This window comes from Sorex araneus, chromosome 1, assembly GCF_027595985.1.
Source record: "Sorex araneus isolate mSorAra2 chromosome 1, mSorAra2.pri, whole genome shotgun sequence".
In the NCBI taxonomy this organism is placed as follows: domain Eukaryota; kingdom Metazoa; phylum Chordata; class Mammalia; order Eulipotyphla; family Soricidae; genus Sorex; species Sorex araneus.
Genome location: NC_073302.1, coordinates 52,472,532 through 52,489,500, shown reverse-complemented (window position 1 = coordinate 52,489,500; position 16,969 = coordinate 52,472,532). Strand labels below are relative to the sequence as shown.

The 16,969-nt window shown below is 38.8% G+C and overlaps 1 protein-coding gene across 2 annotated transcripts in view; it reads right to left on the bottom strand.

Moving 5' to 3' along the window:
• The window catches only part of MLLT3 (MLLT3 super elongation complex subunit), a 322,233-nt gene that overhangs the window by 17,086 nt on the left and 288,178 nt on the right, over window positions 1-16,969 (bottom strand). For both annotated transcript variants that reach the window (XM_055132210.1, XM_055132214.1), the window contains exons 6-8: window positions 9,471-9,546; window positions 7,601-7,730; window positions 4,617-4,716 (exon numbers count right to left, since the gene is read on the bottom strand). In XM_055132210.1, the coding sequence (XP_054988185.1) occupies window positions 4,617-4,716; window positions 7,601-7,730; window positions 9,471-9,546 (306 nt within the window). The remainder of the gene's footprint in view (window positions 1-4,616; window positions 4,717-7,600; window positions 7,731-9,470; window positions 9,547-16,969) is intronic.

Genomic DNA, 16,969 nt, shown 5'->3' with positions numbered 1-16,969 from the left:
AAGCTCCGGGTGTCAGTGATCCGCCTCAAGTTACTGAGTGGCTGCCCAGAGAGGGCTCAGTTAATCTTCCTGCTTTGATCTCTCCCAGCTCCAAAATAAACAGCTTTGTCAAAACCTCATTCGGAGGGAGCTGAGCCATGCCGAAGACAATTGTGTTATTTATGATCATTTCTTATCTTTAAGGAAACAACTCTAGAATATAAAAGTATAGCACCTTGTCTTCCATGGGATTATTTCAAACCAGTTTGACTGGATAGACTCTTTCATTTCATTCGACATGCCTTACAGGCTGATAGGTGATTTATGATATTCTGAATATTAACTTGGGTCCAGTGGATCACCTCCTTTCTTCAGGATCTCCTTTCCTTCCCTCCCCGCCTCACCTAAAAAAGGACTAGATAGTTTGCATTTGTTTAAAATTCACATACTGGAGGTTTGAGGTTTAAAAAAAAAACAAAACAAATTTCTGGTTAAAAGGCTTGGCACTCAGTATTATTCTAAGTGGCACTGAGGGAAAACAACCCCCTAGACTGCAAAGACACCCCGCTCATACATATGGCCGGCTCTGAAAGTAGACTGTGACCAGCAGCTCTTCAATCCTTCATCTGGGCAGAGGGTTGGAGAATGAAAATTTCAAGATTATTATTTTTCTGTACCCCTTTGAGAGGAATGACAACTTAATTATTCAGCAGATGGATTCTCCATTGGTAAGTCCTTCATGTTAATGATCACTAGTATCGCCAAACACTAGGCAGGTTAATGACTTGCTTTGTTGACATGTGGCACTAGGCAGGAGCTTCTCCAATGCCCCCCCCTCAACACACACACACACACACACACACACGCATACACACACACACACACACACACACACACACACACACTGTAGAAGATGTTTGACTCAATTAAGCACTTTCCCTCTTCTCTAGTCACTGGAAGATTTAAGATTTGAGAAAAGGTAAAGGAAAACCTTAGCTTTGCTTGAGTAATTTACAGAAATTTGAGAGATCATTATCACTTTGCAAACAGAGAACAGCTAAGGGGTACGGAAGGAGGAAATTCAGTCTTACCATTTCACAGGCCTTCCCAGTACTTCTTTTTCATCTATTTTATTTGAAATGAAATTCCAGACTCTCTCCCCCCTGCCCCCCCCATCTGTCTCTCGTCTCTCTCGCACTCTCTCTCTCTCACACACACACAAATACTCTCTCCAATTAAACATACACACACACACACACACACACACACACACACACAAAATTACAGGGTGAAATTGATGTGACTTTAGATTTTTTCTTCTTAGGTCACACCCAGCAATGCTCAGGGGTTTCTCCTGGCTCTGCACTCAGGAATTACTTCTGGCAGTGCTCAGGAGACCGTATGGGATGCCAGAGATCGAATCTGGGTCAGCCTCGTACAAGGCAAATGCCTTACCCACTGTGCTATCACTCTGGCCTCAACTTTAGATTTTTAAGTGATTATTTTTACTTCACTTCATTGCCACAGAGAACTAAGAAAGTCTAGACTTTGCTCTAAGAAGTCCTCAAACACTGATTTAGTGGAACAGCATCACACCTGACCCAGTGCAGGTGAGGAGAGTGGTTAGGAAAAATAATCCTAGATTTCAAAAACCTCTTCTTGGTTTGGGAAGATGGTTCCAAGGGCTGGAGCACATGTTCTGCTGTGGGATACCCAGGTTAGATCTCTAGGAACACAGGATCCTCCACGTATGGCCAGTAGGCCCTAAGCAACTGCTAGGTGTGATTTCAAAATAAAACAAACAAACAAAAAAGGTTGTCTTGCTGTCTCAGGTCCAAACACATCACTCTGAGGTGGTGAGCACTCTTATGGTACATGTACTTCCTTCCCTAGACTAGCTAAAAAATGAAAGCAGATGGACTTTCCCATTATGACGGCAGAAGGGGAAAGTAACATGAAGCTGCATATTCCTGACAGATTGATGATTCACATGTGTGAAGTTATATTTGTCAAATAAACATGTGCCAGGGAACCAGTGGTATGCTATTTAATTGAATAAGGTGCACTTTTACTTTCTTCTGATAAATGACACCACTGGCTTTTGTTTTGTTTTGCTAGACTGATTGGAAAAACAAAAAAAGTCTGACCAACATCCTGCAAACCAGGGTCTGTTACACATTGCCATTCAGGAATTATATAAAGATAGCTATTACGTTTGAAGGGCAAGAGAGGGACTTGCTGGAGCTGCTTTCATTTAGCAAGCATAGGGCCAGGGAGGTAGTTCAATGGATAGGGCTGACCTTGGTTTGATCCCTGACACCCCAAATGGTCCCCTGAGCATCACCAGGACTGATTCCTGACTGTAGTGCCAGGAGTAATCCCTGAGTGTAGATATGAATGCCCCCCCAACTCATCAAACAAACAAAAAACCTATTTAATAAATATAATCTTAATCTAGCCTGGGAAAGATGCCGAAGGAGATCAGCAAGGGGAATGAGTGCACACCCCAAGATCCCAGCCCTGACACTGCTGCCCCAGGAAATATTTTGATTTTTCATATTTTACACCACCTACTAGAAGCAGAATCAGGCCTAACTAGATTTAAAGTGTTTATAAAGATACGTTCAAGGTCCAAATTAAAATTTTCTATCATCTCAGACTAAAGCACAAATTTACCAAAGAACCCCACCTTCCCCAGTTATCTCACCCAGCGCTGATTGGTCACCAGCATTTCTGCCTTTCATCTTTAGTACCCACCTTGAAATGTTTGCTGAGAGGTATTACATAGCCTGGCCAGAGGTGAAAGTTGGCTGGGCCATGAGGAAATGTATGGTCTACATGAAGGTGGGATCCAGAATACATGTACTCAGCCCTGGAACAGCCAGCCTGGAAGGCTGGACTTGCATTCCTAGGGTGGGTACAAAGAAAAGTAGCTAAACAGTAACTGGTAAAGAATAGTGATTCTATTCCTTCTTAACAATGCAAAATTATCTTGTTTGTTTTGGGGCCCCACCCCATGTCATGGGGCTGGGGGCTACAACTGATTCAGAGTTCAAGGGTTGCTCCCAGTGGAGCTTGGAGGACAATGTGGCACTGAAGACTGAACCTGGGTAGCCTATGAACAGAGCATGTGCCCCCACCGGTTAAGTTCTTTCTCTAGTCCAAAATGCAGCATTTCAGATGTTGATAAACCTTGTGTATGATGAGTTTTGAATGTTAAATTCTAAGAGATTTTGCTTAGGCCTTATGCCAAATTTAAAAAGAAAAAAAAAAAGTCTTCAGCTATAAAATAGCATTTCCCCAATATGAGCACAGATTACAAATTCAAGGTCAAGACCATTTAAAATTGCAGGACGCCTATATAACAGGATATTATAAAAACAAAATTTTTCTTCAGGTTAAAATTCATACAGTAATTTTAGTTGACGATTGTACAAGTTTCAGGGAATCTAGCTAAACAAAGAACAGGGATATCAACTTATGGACAATGAAACATTTATAAAGTTTATGATATGGAAATAGTTTATTTCAGTATTTAAATGATCCTAACCCAGCCACACAGTTTTAACAAAAGCTCTGCATCACAGCTTTCAAAGCTTTTCCTAGACTTTATGAAATAACTATATTTAGAGTTGACTGACAAATTACAAAGTTTTTCTTGGGCTTGATTTGTAGCAATGATGACAACCATCATTTTCTATGATTTTTGTTAACTATATCTTATGGTCACAAGTGATACTTCTCTTCTGAATAAGTAAACAGACAGAGAGCACCTATTAAAAATAAACATTTAGGACTGGTGTGATAGTACAATAGGTAGGACGTTTGTCCCTGGTACCCCACATGGAACTCAGAGCACTGAGAGTAGTCATTCTTTTTTTGCTTTTTTTGGGTCACACCTGGCGATGCACAGGGGTTATTCCTGGCTCTGCACTCAGGAATTGCTCCTGGCTGTGCTCAGGGGACCATATGGGATGCTGGGAATCGGACCCGGGTCGGCCGCGTGCAAGGCAAATGCCCTACCCGCTGAGCCAGGAGTAATCCCTGAGCACTGCCAAGTATGGCCCCCAAACAACAACAAAAACAAATTAAAATAATAATAAACATTTACAACAACCAAGTGCTAAGTAGGTACAGACACTGCCTCATGCTCTTTAAAAATACTGTTATCTTCCTAATATTCAACAACATAGGCATTAATTAAAATAGCTACTTACAGTTGAGGAAACCAAGTATCAGAATTTAAAAGTTAATTTGCCTCTAGTAAATTGTTGTAAATTAGGGAAGCAGAGAGCCAAGCTTTCTACTAACCCCACAGGCCATAATCTTTCTAATTCATTAAGCCATCCACTTATTATGGGAGAAAATGTATAGAACAAGGAGCAAACAGGCATCACTATGTCATCTTCTTTTCCTGTATCAATTTAGTGAATGAATGCAACAGAATTTGCCCATCATGACAGCAGAAGTTCTTTTACCCTGTGAATTTAATCCTGAGGTCACAGATTCCTAGATTCCTACTTGGTACTGAAGGGAATGATGTTTAAAATTCAAGGGTAAAACTTTTTGCCAAGAACTTTGTTAAAATGATCACATCTAGTCAGCAGAGTCTTGGAAGTGCAAACCCAGCAGTTTACCTGGTTGTTGTTGGTTTTTAGTAAGGGTGGTGGGGGTTCATGATGTAGGGATGAAGAAGCAGAACTGCTTTCACTGTCACTGCCATCGCTCAAGCTAACTCTGAAAGGAAAGAGAGAACTCATATGCATCATTAGAAACAAACAGATTTTAACTACCCTTAGAAATAGGTAAAGAGAGCTAAGGAGCCAAACACTGATCAGTGAAACTTTGTTTCATTCATGCAACTGCTCTTTCATATTGTTCTCACTTATTTTGTCTTATTTTGGGCCTGGGGTCATACCTGGTCGTGCTCAGGGATTACTCCTGGCTCTGCATTCATAAATCACTCCTGGTGGGTTCAGATGATCGTATGGGATGCCAGGGGTCAAACCTGGGTTGGCTGGGTGCAAGGCTGGGTGCCTTACTCACTGTACTATCTCTCTGGCCTCTTGGTGCTTCCTTTATACAATAAGTGGGAGGGTTTTACCTACTATTTCTCATTTAATGATCCTGCCTCTTTTTCTCAGATGAGAAAATTGAGATTCACAGAGACTGGTCACTCATCGAAGGTCAGAGGTAAAAGTGTCCCTGTTTGTGGGTTCTACTATCAAGGGCTAAATTTAGAAGGTCAATAAAAACAGAAAACAGGAAGATTATATATGGACTTTTATCCCCTCCTGTCCCCTTCTTATAGGTAAAAAATCATTAAAATGACTAAACTACAAGTTTCAAGCTGGAAGCAACAGCCAGAAGCATGGGGACAGCGGCCCCACATGACTGACAGTTCTGGGAGGCAGTTAATGATGGGCTCTGTGAATCACCACCCCTCATTTCTACTGTGGAATGAATGATTCAAGGCTGTTGCCAGTCCCAAACATTCACAGGAAATACACTACAGCAACCCGAAAAGAGCGTGTACTTGGCTAGCTGCTTTAGGAAAATATGCATCTTTCAACAACCAAGGACAAGAAAAACAGTACCTCCCCCATTATGGTTTTTTTTTTTTTCTTTTCAGAACGAAGTTATTCTGCCCTGCTTGAGAATCTAGCCCTCCTTCGGTGATTGTTCTCTTCTCTGGCTACTTAGTAAACTCCTATAATACTCTTAGAAACAGAACATGCTTGAGATATCAAGAATTTGTCTTTTGCTCTGAATAGGCAATAACATTCTACTTCTGTAATATATTCAGAGAGACAAGATAAAAGACAGGAAATGAAAAGGATATACTGGGACAGCCTTTCGGTAAAAACGGAGGGCGCTTGTTTTCCTTAACTAAATTACATTAATGAAGTGTTCAGTTGAAGCGCGGCTTTAAAATGCTTCTTGACTGAAGTGGAAAGCTGAGTATTTAAACTGATTAAACAGTTGAGACTTCACAAGTGCAATGCAGATCAAATGTTATCCTGGTGCTGCTGTGCTAAAGGCTCACGTCAGGCAGGGGAAGAGCCTCACAGACACTATGCAACACATTAGACAGTTCACAGATGGGTATGATCTGACCACACTCATTCAGGAGATCAGACTGCGTGTGGATTACAGAATACTGAGATATTATGCAGGACGGTAACTTAGGAAATTGTCTATTGGGTCATGAACTTTTCATCAGCTAAATCTGCAAGCAGCCAAACAATTTTGGTTATTACAAATCAGCTCCTCACTCTTTTTTGCTCTATCTCTTTGTGTCAGATTTAAAACTTCAGATTTAAAACTTTCTTTCTTTCTTTCTTTCTTTCTTTCTTTCTTTCTTTCTTTCTTTCTTTCTTTCTTTCTTTCTTTCTTTCTTTTTTTAGGTGCTTCCTGGGGGCTAGTTCCAGATCTGTACTCAGGGGTCATCCAGTGATGCTTAGGGGACCATGCAATTTTGGAGACTGAACCCAGGCCTCCTGCAAGCAAAGTATATATTCAGTTCATTGACTGTTTCTCTGGCCCCAGATTAAAAAAAACTTCTAAGGGAACATGTTATATGATCAAAGACAAATTATTTCACATTTTCCCCTTTTTACAAGAAAAATATGGAGAATTGGGGGGGGGAAGGGAAAAAAAAGAAAAATATGGAGAATTGTATATATGTAGTTTTAATCATGAAGAGATTCAATAGGTCAGAGACCCTTAAGAGTATCTGCAGAAAGAACACTATGGAATTATCAGTTAGGAAACATAATATGTCCAGTTTGGATTAAGATTGTGCTCTCAAAGAATTTTATGACCTTCTGCATAGTAATGGACAATGATTAAAGAGCTGATGTAATATATTATAAAATAGATAATGGATAAAGATTGAATGTAATATTTTATGAATGCAACTGGATTTTAAGTTCAAGTAGATTCATACTTTTTCTACTCAAAATATAGTCAAGTAAGAATGCATATTTGTTTTCCTCACTCATGGTAAAGAAGTAAAATCCTCAAGGCAATTTCATGTTGACTATTAATTATAAGTGACATGAATTACCATCTTATAATGTGGAATTATGCCTCAAAGCATTAAAGCTACTTAAGGAACCTAATTGTCAGCACACTTAAAAGGAATTTATTTGCTGGAAAACACACACAGGTGATCTTAGCTTTAATTAGGTCATACACATAATTCACTGAAGCCAATTATGTATTTCTCACTACAAACGCAAACACATTTCTTCAAATTCTGAGATAACCTACAGCAATGAGTTTTACAAACTCCTCAGATGATAAACAGACTTTATTTCAGCAGGCAGTCCTGCCATACTGCCAGAAACTTTCACAAACAAGGAATTCTAATATCTTTCCTATACAGTTTTTAGAGGGGAAATCTCTGGGGAACAAAGTGGGGGAGGATAAAGAGTTTTTCCTTTGGAGATGAGCACAAGCAAGGCAAGGGATTCAATTTCCCTCAAATTCCCATGAAAATGCCCACTTACTGCTATTGTTTCTGGCATTCATCACCTTTGCTGTGATTATCCACAGCGGATCTAGTGAGAAGGCATGATTCCATTACAGGAAGTCTCTTGCTTTCCAAGATACTCACCTGCGACTACGGCTGCCTCCTCTATTTACAGGCCTTTCCATTTCAGAGTCATTATCATTCTCCTCTGCCTCATCTGATTCCTCCTCATTGTCATCAGAATGCAGATCTTTCATTATAGACCTTAAAGGACCTGTACAATGACAGCGAACCATAACCAAATATTACTTCACACTTAGCCATATGAGACACAGGTAAAGCTCACCAGTGCTGAACACTTGTTAAAAATAACAATGATCATTTGTACTTAGACAATTTACAAACTTCTGGAATGCAGCCTCTGCCAAATGTTATTTTTTCCATAAGAGATGCTACCAAATAGTCATTATAAGATATTTATTTTCTAGGAAATATTTTTCTATGTATTTCGCATACTTAAGAAAAATTACACCTAAAATGAAACAAAGATCTATTAGTAAATTGAATGTTTTGTTAGGTTAATCCATGTATTGAAAAGTTGAGGCTAATAAATCTCTGTGGTTGTAACTTGTTCTTGGCAATGCTGCCTTTGTGTGGTAGTGTTTGATCTATTAAGGTTTAGCTGTTCCTTTTATTTCAAGGTCAATTCCAGGTCAAGCAAGCATTTCAGTCAAGTTCAGATTATAAAGTATTTCAATTCTATGCTAAAATGTCCTATCTCTGATCTTCATATTAGACACAAGGTCTTATTGCAGCAGTTTTTTGCAGCCAATTTCATTTTACTTTTTAAGAAATTCCTGGCAAAATATCAGCATGAATTTACATAAATAAGACCATGTAATAAATCAGGTGCCCAGAAAATTCAAGAGAGAATTCAGTATTGGATAGGATAAAGGAGGGAGTAAAGGCATACATTTTCTTCTAGAACAGGACAGAATTGAGAAAAAATAGAAAACTCATTTGTGCAGTTTATATTCATTATCCTACTCTAAAGGCAATGAAAACAAGATAGGTCTTTTAAATCTTAGGAGAAGAGACTGTAAAGGCATTAAGAATATGGGAGAAGTACTTTCATTCTGGATTAGGCATTTTAAAGTCTAATCTGATAGGAATAGCTGAGCTATCGCTGACAATCCTAAAATAAGTACCGATTCTCTGCAATATAACAGTCTGCAAAACCTAGCTTCTCTGCTTTTACAGTGGGCTTCAGCAGAACACGAAATCTGAATAGCCAAATGATCTGTGTCTTTAATTTTTTCCTAGAAGCTTAGCTTTAGCCCAAACACACAATTTAATCCTTTTCAAAACACACAAAGCCATTAGGAATTCAGTGTGATCAACACAAAAAAGGTAAAATGTGCATTATACTATTCAAAAACAAATAATTCCTTGAACTCTCAGGTCTGTTTTTTTTTTTTAAGCCGATAGTGGAAAATCTCCCATACATCAAGAAAATGGAATATAGATGGCCTGTTTAAATTTCTTTATTAAATTTAAACTAAGTTTTAATGGAGAAAAAATTATTTTAAATACAGCAAATTAACACTGGCCAAAGAAGAATGCCCACTTCTCTGTTAAAAAAAAAAAAGTCCACAAATAAATAAAATGAAAAATGTCCAGGAGAGAGATTAAAAACCCATTTCTTTATATCGAAGCCTCTCAAGTCCAGCTTTTGCTATTGTATTTCCTTTGGGAACTCCCTGGAAAGGGCCGTGTCTATAATCCTTTTGTAAAATAGAACTCTGGTGGCAGAGACGAGGAAAAGGGGGATTTCTCAAGCCAAGCCTCATATATCAGAACAATACTCAAGTGCATTCCTAGGGGAAATAAATGCAACTGCATAAAAACCAAGTTATCATTCAAATAATAAAAAAGCAGAAAATAGGCGATACATCAACTCATTAAGATATTTTATGAGGAAATGTCTTGGAGTTTGCCTGCGAGCTGTGGATACCTTGTTGCCTGGTCTGGGATGGTGTGAAGCTGGAGCTGGAGCTGGAGCTGGAGCTGGCAGGACTGGGTTGCTCAGACTTCAAAGAAGAAGAGAAAGGCATCATCAGTGAAACTTAGGGGACACATGTCTCAAAATTAAGAATCATCTAATTGCTCAAAGATACTTTGCTCTGCAAAAACAGACACTGCGTGAAGAACCTAAACATGCAACATGTTTTACATGCATCATGTAAAACAACATGTATATATATATATAGGAGAGTAACAGTATCATTTTGCTTTTGTCCACCAGGTTTCAACTAGATGTAGAAACAAGTATGTAAACTCAAGGATGAAGATATAAAGTCCAGGGCATCACATGACGGAAGAATCTGGCTTTGATTCCACTCCTGTTTACTGTAGTACAGAACTCTTTTTAAAAGTTACCTTGATTACCCTTTCTGCAATATTCGATTGACTCAACTGGTTAAAACACAGTAGTAATGAGGCCAAGGTCATCAGTTCAATCACATTATGAGCCAGTTAATTTCACTCTGGTCCAAGGCCATGACCCAACCCTAACCCCATTCATCCACAGCTCACAAATGGGAGTCAATGTTCACAAGGAAACCTGTCCAAGTCTCACCAACGCGTTCATGGAAAATGTCACTACTTTAAATCAAAACAAAATCTTTCATTTTGCAGACTATTTGTTCCATAGAGCATAGGGAGAGATAGAGAGAGAGAGAATATGATACACTGCTCCAACCTCTCTCTCAATAAGCTATCATCCTTTAATACTCCAAACAAGTTTTGCTTCTTGCTTGACCTACCCTAATCACTATTCTCTACTCCAAACCCACTGAAAACATGGTTCATTAATTTACTTATCAAATATGCTGCGACCTTATGTTGCTTCTGTGTTTTTCTGTTTCCCAGTAGGCCACAAATATGGGGGTAGGAGCTCTGCCTTATTGTCCCTTGTTACCCCTTTTTTGTTTGTTTGTTTTGCTTTTTGGGTCACACTTGGCGTTGCACAGGGGTTACTCCTGGCTCATGCACTCAGGAATTACTCCTGGAAGTGCTCGGGGGACCATATGGGATGCTGGGAATCGAATCCCAGGTTGGCCACATGCAAAGCAAATGTCCTACCCGCTGTGCTATCGCTCCAACTCCCTTGTTGCCCCTTAAACTTAGCATAATGCATTGTGTAGAGCAGTCTCTAACTGTAACTGATGGTGGCACCTTAGGTCCTCTCTTTTACCAACTGCCACATTTTTTTATAAGACACTTTATAGTAGGTACAGATGAGAAGAACAAACAAATGGACAAAATTGTGCATAGAAATGGTCCAAACCACCCAAAGACTTGGAGCTAGTATACATACTTAAGGACCAACTTAAAGTAACTCAATCACAATAATAAATTTGTATGAGTCCCCCTCCATTTTTAATGTCTTCAGTGTCTCAACAATATACTTAAGCCGTATGAATAATATTTTCAGTATTCTCAAGGATACTTGTTATTTCATTTATTGGATGAATACATTTAACAGAACCACAGTGAAGCTAAAGTAAGACCATAAGGGCTGGGGAGAAGGTTCAAAGGGCTGGAGCACATGCTTTGCATTCAGGAGGTCTGGGGTTTGATTCCCTCTGTCTTGAGCTAGGAGTAATTTCGATGAACTTTAGGTTTGAGCCCCAAGTCAAAAGAAATAATTAAAATAAATTAAGAGTAAAATCAGAAGACACTATGTGGCACTCACTAAGCGTGCCACTAAGAATCGCAGTGAAGAGCAGTTTCTTACCACTGGCTTTCTCATCTCCCTCCTAGCACCCACCCACTCTGCAGCAACCCCGTGCTCTACAGTCTGGGACACACGGAAGCACTTTCAGAATTCCTGGTGCACACTGCACATCCTCGGGCTGGATGGGAAAACAGGTGTCAGCAATCTACCACTCACTCTGCAGGAAAAGAGCCAGACAGGATCTCTAATGAGCAGCAGGCGGCCCACCAAGCCTTCACCACTGCAAGATTTACTTGAGATTAGTAGTACAATGTCCTACACATTGCTGTTTGGGGCCCACAAAGAGTTGGTTTACAAGTATGGAAATCCTGAGTGTGGTGCTCTTCATTCCTGCCGAGTGGCTCTGCCACTGGCAAGCCACACCGGTGAGCGACAGGACAGAGAGGGCATTTCAGCTAGCGCTGCTGTGCAACGCCCAGCTGCAAAGCATTTCTCCCAAGGTCTGCAAAATACCCCTTTTCCTCTCGATGTTGCTCTTTTCAGCCATGAAAAGTATCTGGAAACCATTTGGGAGCCAAAAAAAGTAGTTTCCTTACTGTGAGCAGAGAGCGATCTCATTTCCCATCCGGCCTGACCAGTGCACACTGTGCTAGGCTAAACTGAGCCATACCGTAAAAGCTATTTTCCAAGAGGGTCTTTAATGAGGATAAGGAGAGAGGATGGTGACCACGTCTCTCCTCCAGACTCAACTTGATTCACTGGTCTCAAGCACCACGGCAATGTCAAAGCCGAAACTGGAGCAAGACTTTTCAACATCTTAACCACAAATCAGGTTAATAAATGCACCATTCCTAATTATGAAATGATGAACAAATAGTAACTGACAGAACTTCTGCAAAATTAGAAAAAAAACTTCTTATGCAGTATTTACCATGAACTCCTGCCCCTTCCGAAAAGCAATAGAGGAGGTATATGATAACAGACATATATTAAATGACTATACTAAAATAGAAAGTTTGCAACAGAGGTTAGAGAAGAATAAAATGTTGAATTATGGAAAGTAATGTAATGTCCTCAAAGTTTTATACAATTAAGAATTTGTGGGATTTTTGAGTCAATACAGAGAACTTCAAGACGATTGATGACTGATTTTCACTTTGGTGGGCTTTCAAATCTCTTGGAACACTTGTTAAAACACAGACTGGGGGTCCCCACCCCAGACTTTCTTATTCAATAAGTCTGGAATGGGTGAAAAAAAAAACCCTAGATTTCTTAATAAATTGCAGGTGTTGCTGTTATTTTGGGAAGCAACCAGACTTTTTGAGACACAATAATTCAGGGCCCAGAAATTCTTAGTCATTGATATTCATCAGAATCTCTGTGTCTGAGGTGGGGTAGTCTCAAACTGAGAAGATTTGGAGCAAACAGGTTTGAGCTGGGTTGGTGGATGGCATTTAAAAAATGATATCAGTGAAAATTCCAGGTTAAGCACCAGTGGTGCAAAATGCAAAGCATGTTTCTGAGAGCATCTTAAAGGTTATGTAAGAGTAAGTATTATGAAACTGGAGAGATAGGTAGTACAGCAGGTATGGCACTTGCCTTGCATGCAGCCAACTGGGATTTGATCCTCGGCATTCAATTTGGTCCTCCAAGCTCCATCAGGACTGATGGGAGGAGGGTGGTTAAGAACTAGGAGTAAGCCCTAAGCACAAGGTGTGGCCTCCAAATTAAAAAACTTACTGATCTATCCAGGGGTAGCATCCCTGCATACCTAAAGTGTTTTCCACAAGAAAGCCTCTGAATAGAACATAGTTAACATTCAATAACAATATTTCTAAAGTACAACTAAGTCCTGGTGAGTAGATGAGTAGATCTAAAATTAATCTGAGCTGAACAGGACTCAACTCAACCAAACTGCTCAAAAAACCATTATCTCTTAAGTCCAACAAAAGAGAGCTGTAGATCACTTTACCTGTATTTTCTTTTTAAAATATCAGAATCACTCTCCAAAACCACAAAATGAAGGATGATTATATAAACAAGAAAAGTGTTTTGATTTACAAAATATTCATCATTAATAAGGCTAGATTATGAGATTTACAATCCCCAAGGATTAAAAAAAAGATAGTTTCCCATCTCTGGGACATGTGTGTACATACAAACACAAGTGTACATTAAAGCAATACAGAGACAGAGATAGAGAAAGAAAGAAAAGTGCCTGCCATAGAGGCAGGCTGAGGGTTGCAGGGGGGTGGGAGGTGATGGGAGGGAACCTGGAGACATTGGTGCTGGGAAGTATACACTGGTAGAGGGATGGGTGTTGGAATACTGTATGACTGAAATCCGATCATGAACAACTTTGTAAGGGTCTATCTCACAGTGATTTGATAAAAAAGTAAAATTAAAACAAGCAAAAATAATACATACGTCCAATCAGGTTCTGGTCTCCCCCTGCCCCCAAAATTTGATACTTGTTTTTGAACTATCAAAATTCAACCTTTTTCTGTTATTTTTCTTGCTGATACCCAGAACACTTGCTTAGCAAAACTGCTGAGTAATCAATTACAGGCATGGCATTTCTTTAAATGGTGTGCTCAGCAGTGATGAAACAGAGACTGATGCACCTCGATTCAATTGCTTCCTAGTATATGTTTTCAGTGAAGGTGATTTAAGCATAAGTTTCTTCAGAGGGCATGGAGTCTCCACAAAGGAGTACTATTATTGAAATAATAAATTGTATAATAAAGTACAAACTTTTAGGCCACTGCTGTTATAAAGGTAACTAATCATCATCTGGTTGCTACTATTACTTACATGGACCACAAGGTCTGTTATTGCCTAAAACGAGATATATCTTTACTACCAAAACAATGGGTCTACCAAGATTTGCAATGCAATCTTGAACATTAAATGACTATGCAAAATCATTTTGAAATGCATTTTCTATGGAGGATTATTTTGTCCTCGACAAGAAAAACCACATTTTTACAACTCCTAAAAGTTAAAAGCTTTAAAAGAGGAACACCTGTCAAGGTAGCTCACGTGAGCAGGCCTGTAAAATCCGGCATTGTTCTGTAGTGGGAAGCAGACTTCCTGCTCAGCTTATCAACAGAACTCCCATCTTTCTACTACGTATTTATGTGCAGAACTTCAACTTGATCTTTAAAGAAATCACAGTGAAGAAGGGGAAGGATAGCATACAAACTGTTTTTAGGGGAAAAGGACAGAAAACGGTATAACTAAAATTACTTTAGGCTAATTTCTAGTTTTTCTCCCACATGGTTTCTTTTCTAAAACCTACAGGATACAATAAAGATGATCATTTTGGTGTATAAGTATCAAGAAACACTGCATCAAAAATAAGCACGAATCAAAGATGAAAACAAATATAATATGCTTATTTACTCCTTCATTCAGTTTTCCTGATTGAAAGCAGTACCTGGCTCCTGTGATTTAGTGTTTTCCTCATGACAAAAAGAACAACCATCCTACATCTTTCTTAATATGGCATAAAAGAATCACTTACAATGATACCTCATTTATGATGAATACTAACTAAATTGATTGTAGCAATTTAATAATATATACATATATCACATCTCAGGTCAAGATGTGGGCTTATCTCTACGGTGCAGAATGAGCCCAGAGAAATTTCTTCTTGCTGTTTTTTTTTTTTTCATTTTTGGGTCACACCCGGCACTGCACAGGGGTTACTCCTGGCTCATGCACTCAGGAATTACTCCTGGCAGTGCTTGGGGACCATATGAGATGCTGGGAATCGAACCCGGCTTGGTCGCATGCAAGGCAAATGCCCTACCCTCTGTGCTAGGTGTTTGTCTTGCACGCAGCTAACCTGGGTTCGATTCCTCCACCCCTTTCGGAGAGCCTGCCAAGCTATCAAAAGTATCCTGCCCGCACTGCAGAGCCTGGCAAACTACCCATGGTGTATTCAATACGTCCAAAACAGTAACAACAAGTGTCACTATGGAGACGTTACTGGTGCCCGCTCAAGCAAATCAATGAACAACAGGATGACAGTGATGACAGGGACACATATATAAAAACAGTAACAACAAGACTCACAATGGATACGTTACTGGTGCCCGCTTGAGCAATATCAATGAACTGCGAGACGACAGTGCTACATAGATCAAATAACTTATATTATAAGGTAATATAATATCATAGTTAGTGAAATACAATAAAACCGAGAAAATGATTACTTCATTTGCTTTTCTCTTCAAGAAATTAAAGGTAATTCAATTCAACTTTCAGAGTTATTTGGGTGTTTTTATTTGTTTGCATTGCCAGAGATAGAACTTGGAACCCTTCATTTAAGGCATGTACTTTACCACTTGTTCATATTCCCTGTCCTTTGTTATTATAATAATTATGTTATTAGAATCATATTCATAATTTATTAATATGTTGATGTAGCACAATAATATATCATCCGTTTATTAATATTAATTAGTATTAATTATTTAAAGTATATCATAATAACATATTTTAATAAATGATGTGTTTATAATAATTGTATGTATTGTAATTGTGTTATTATAATTGTCATATTATCATAATTAAATTTTTAAGTTGTATTTTATTATTATTTACCATGGAATTTGGGGCACCCCAGTGATACTCAGAGGCTACTCCTGGCTTGTTGCCAAGGAGCCTAAATATGGTTTCAGAAAATCAAATCTGAGTCTCCTGAACACAAAACAGGCACTCCAGTTGATTCAGCTATCTCTCCAGTGCCTCATTTATTTAATTCTAAAGAAAAAAAATGACATAATAAAAATTCCCAGTAACTGAAAAATGTTCTTTATTAAGTGAATGTGCTCTCTCATACCAATTCTCATCAATAGGTCTATACTGTGATAGTTATATCAATGAATGGTAAAGACAAATTAAACAAAGAAATAATGAAAAGTTATAAAGTAGCATAGGTTAAGCTAAACTTGCATTCTAGAATAATGCAAGAGTAAACTGTCAGAAGAATAGAAATGAGAACTTTTCTTTTCATTTGATTTTATATTATTATATTCAAAGAGTAAAGCCTAAGTATAAAGTGATATAAAAACAAGATTAGAAAACAATAGCCAATAAACACTTTGACCTCTAACCTTTTTTTCTTTTTTTGCTTTTTGGGTCACACCCGGCCATGTGCAGGGGTTACTCCTGGCTTTGCACTCAGGAATTACTCCTGGCAGTGCTCAGGGGCCATATGGGATGATGGGAATTGAACCTGGGTAGACCTCATGCAAGCCAAACGCCCTACCAGCAGTGCAATTGCTCCAGCCCCTGACCTCTAACCTCTTAACATAGCTTTGTGTAACTGGAATATATTCTTCATTTCATTCACTATACTAGGACAAAGGAAAGATCTATGGACTGAATTGTGTCCATCCTATTCTTTCTCCAATTATTTGTTGAAGTTCTACCCTTGTATGAAGGTAATTAAAGATGAGTCATTTGGGAAGGAATCAGACTTAGAAGATGTCATGAAGATGGGGTCTTCATGTAATTAGTGCCCTTATATACTGATTGACACTGCACATGCTTCTCCCATATGAGGAAAAATATGAAAAGGTGACCAGGAAGAAAATGGGAACAAAATCAGCCAACACACTTTGAACTTGGATTTCCAACCTCAAGAACAATAGAAATTTCTATTGTCTAAGTTATTCTGTCAGTGGTATTTCATCATGGTAGCCTGTCCTAAGAAAACAAGACACTAAAAGAATATGTTTTAATTATTGGGTTTTTTAAAA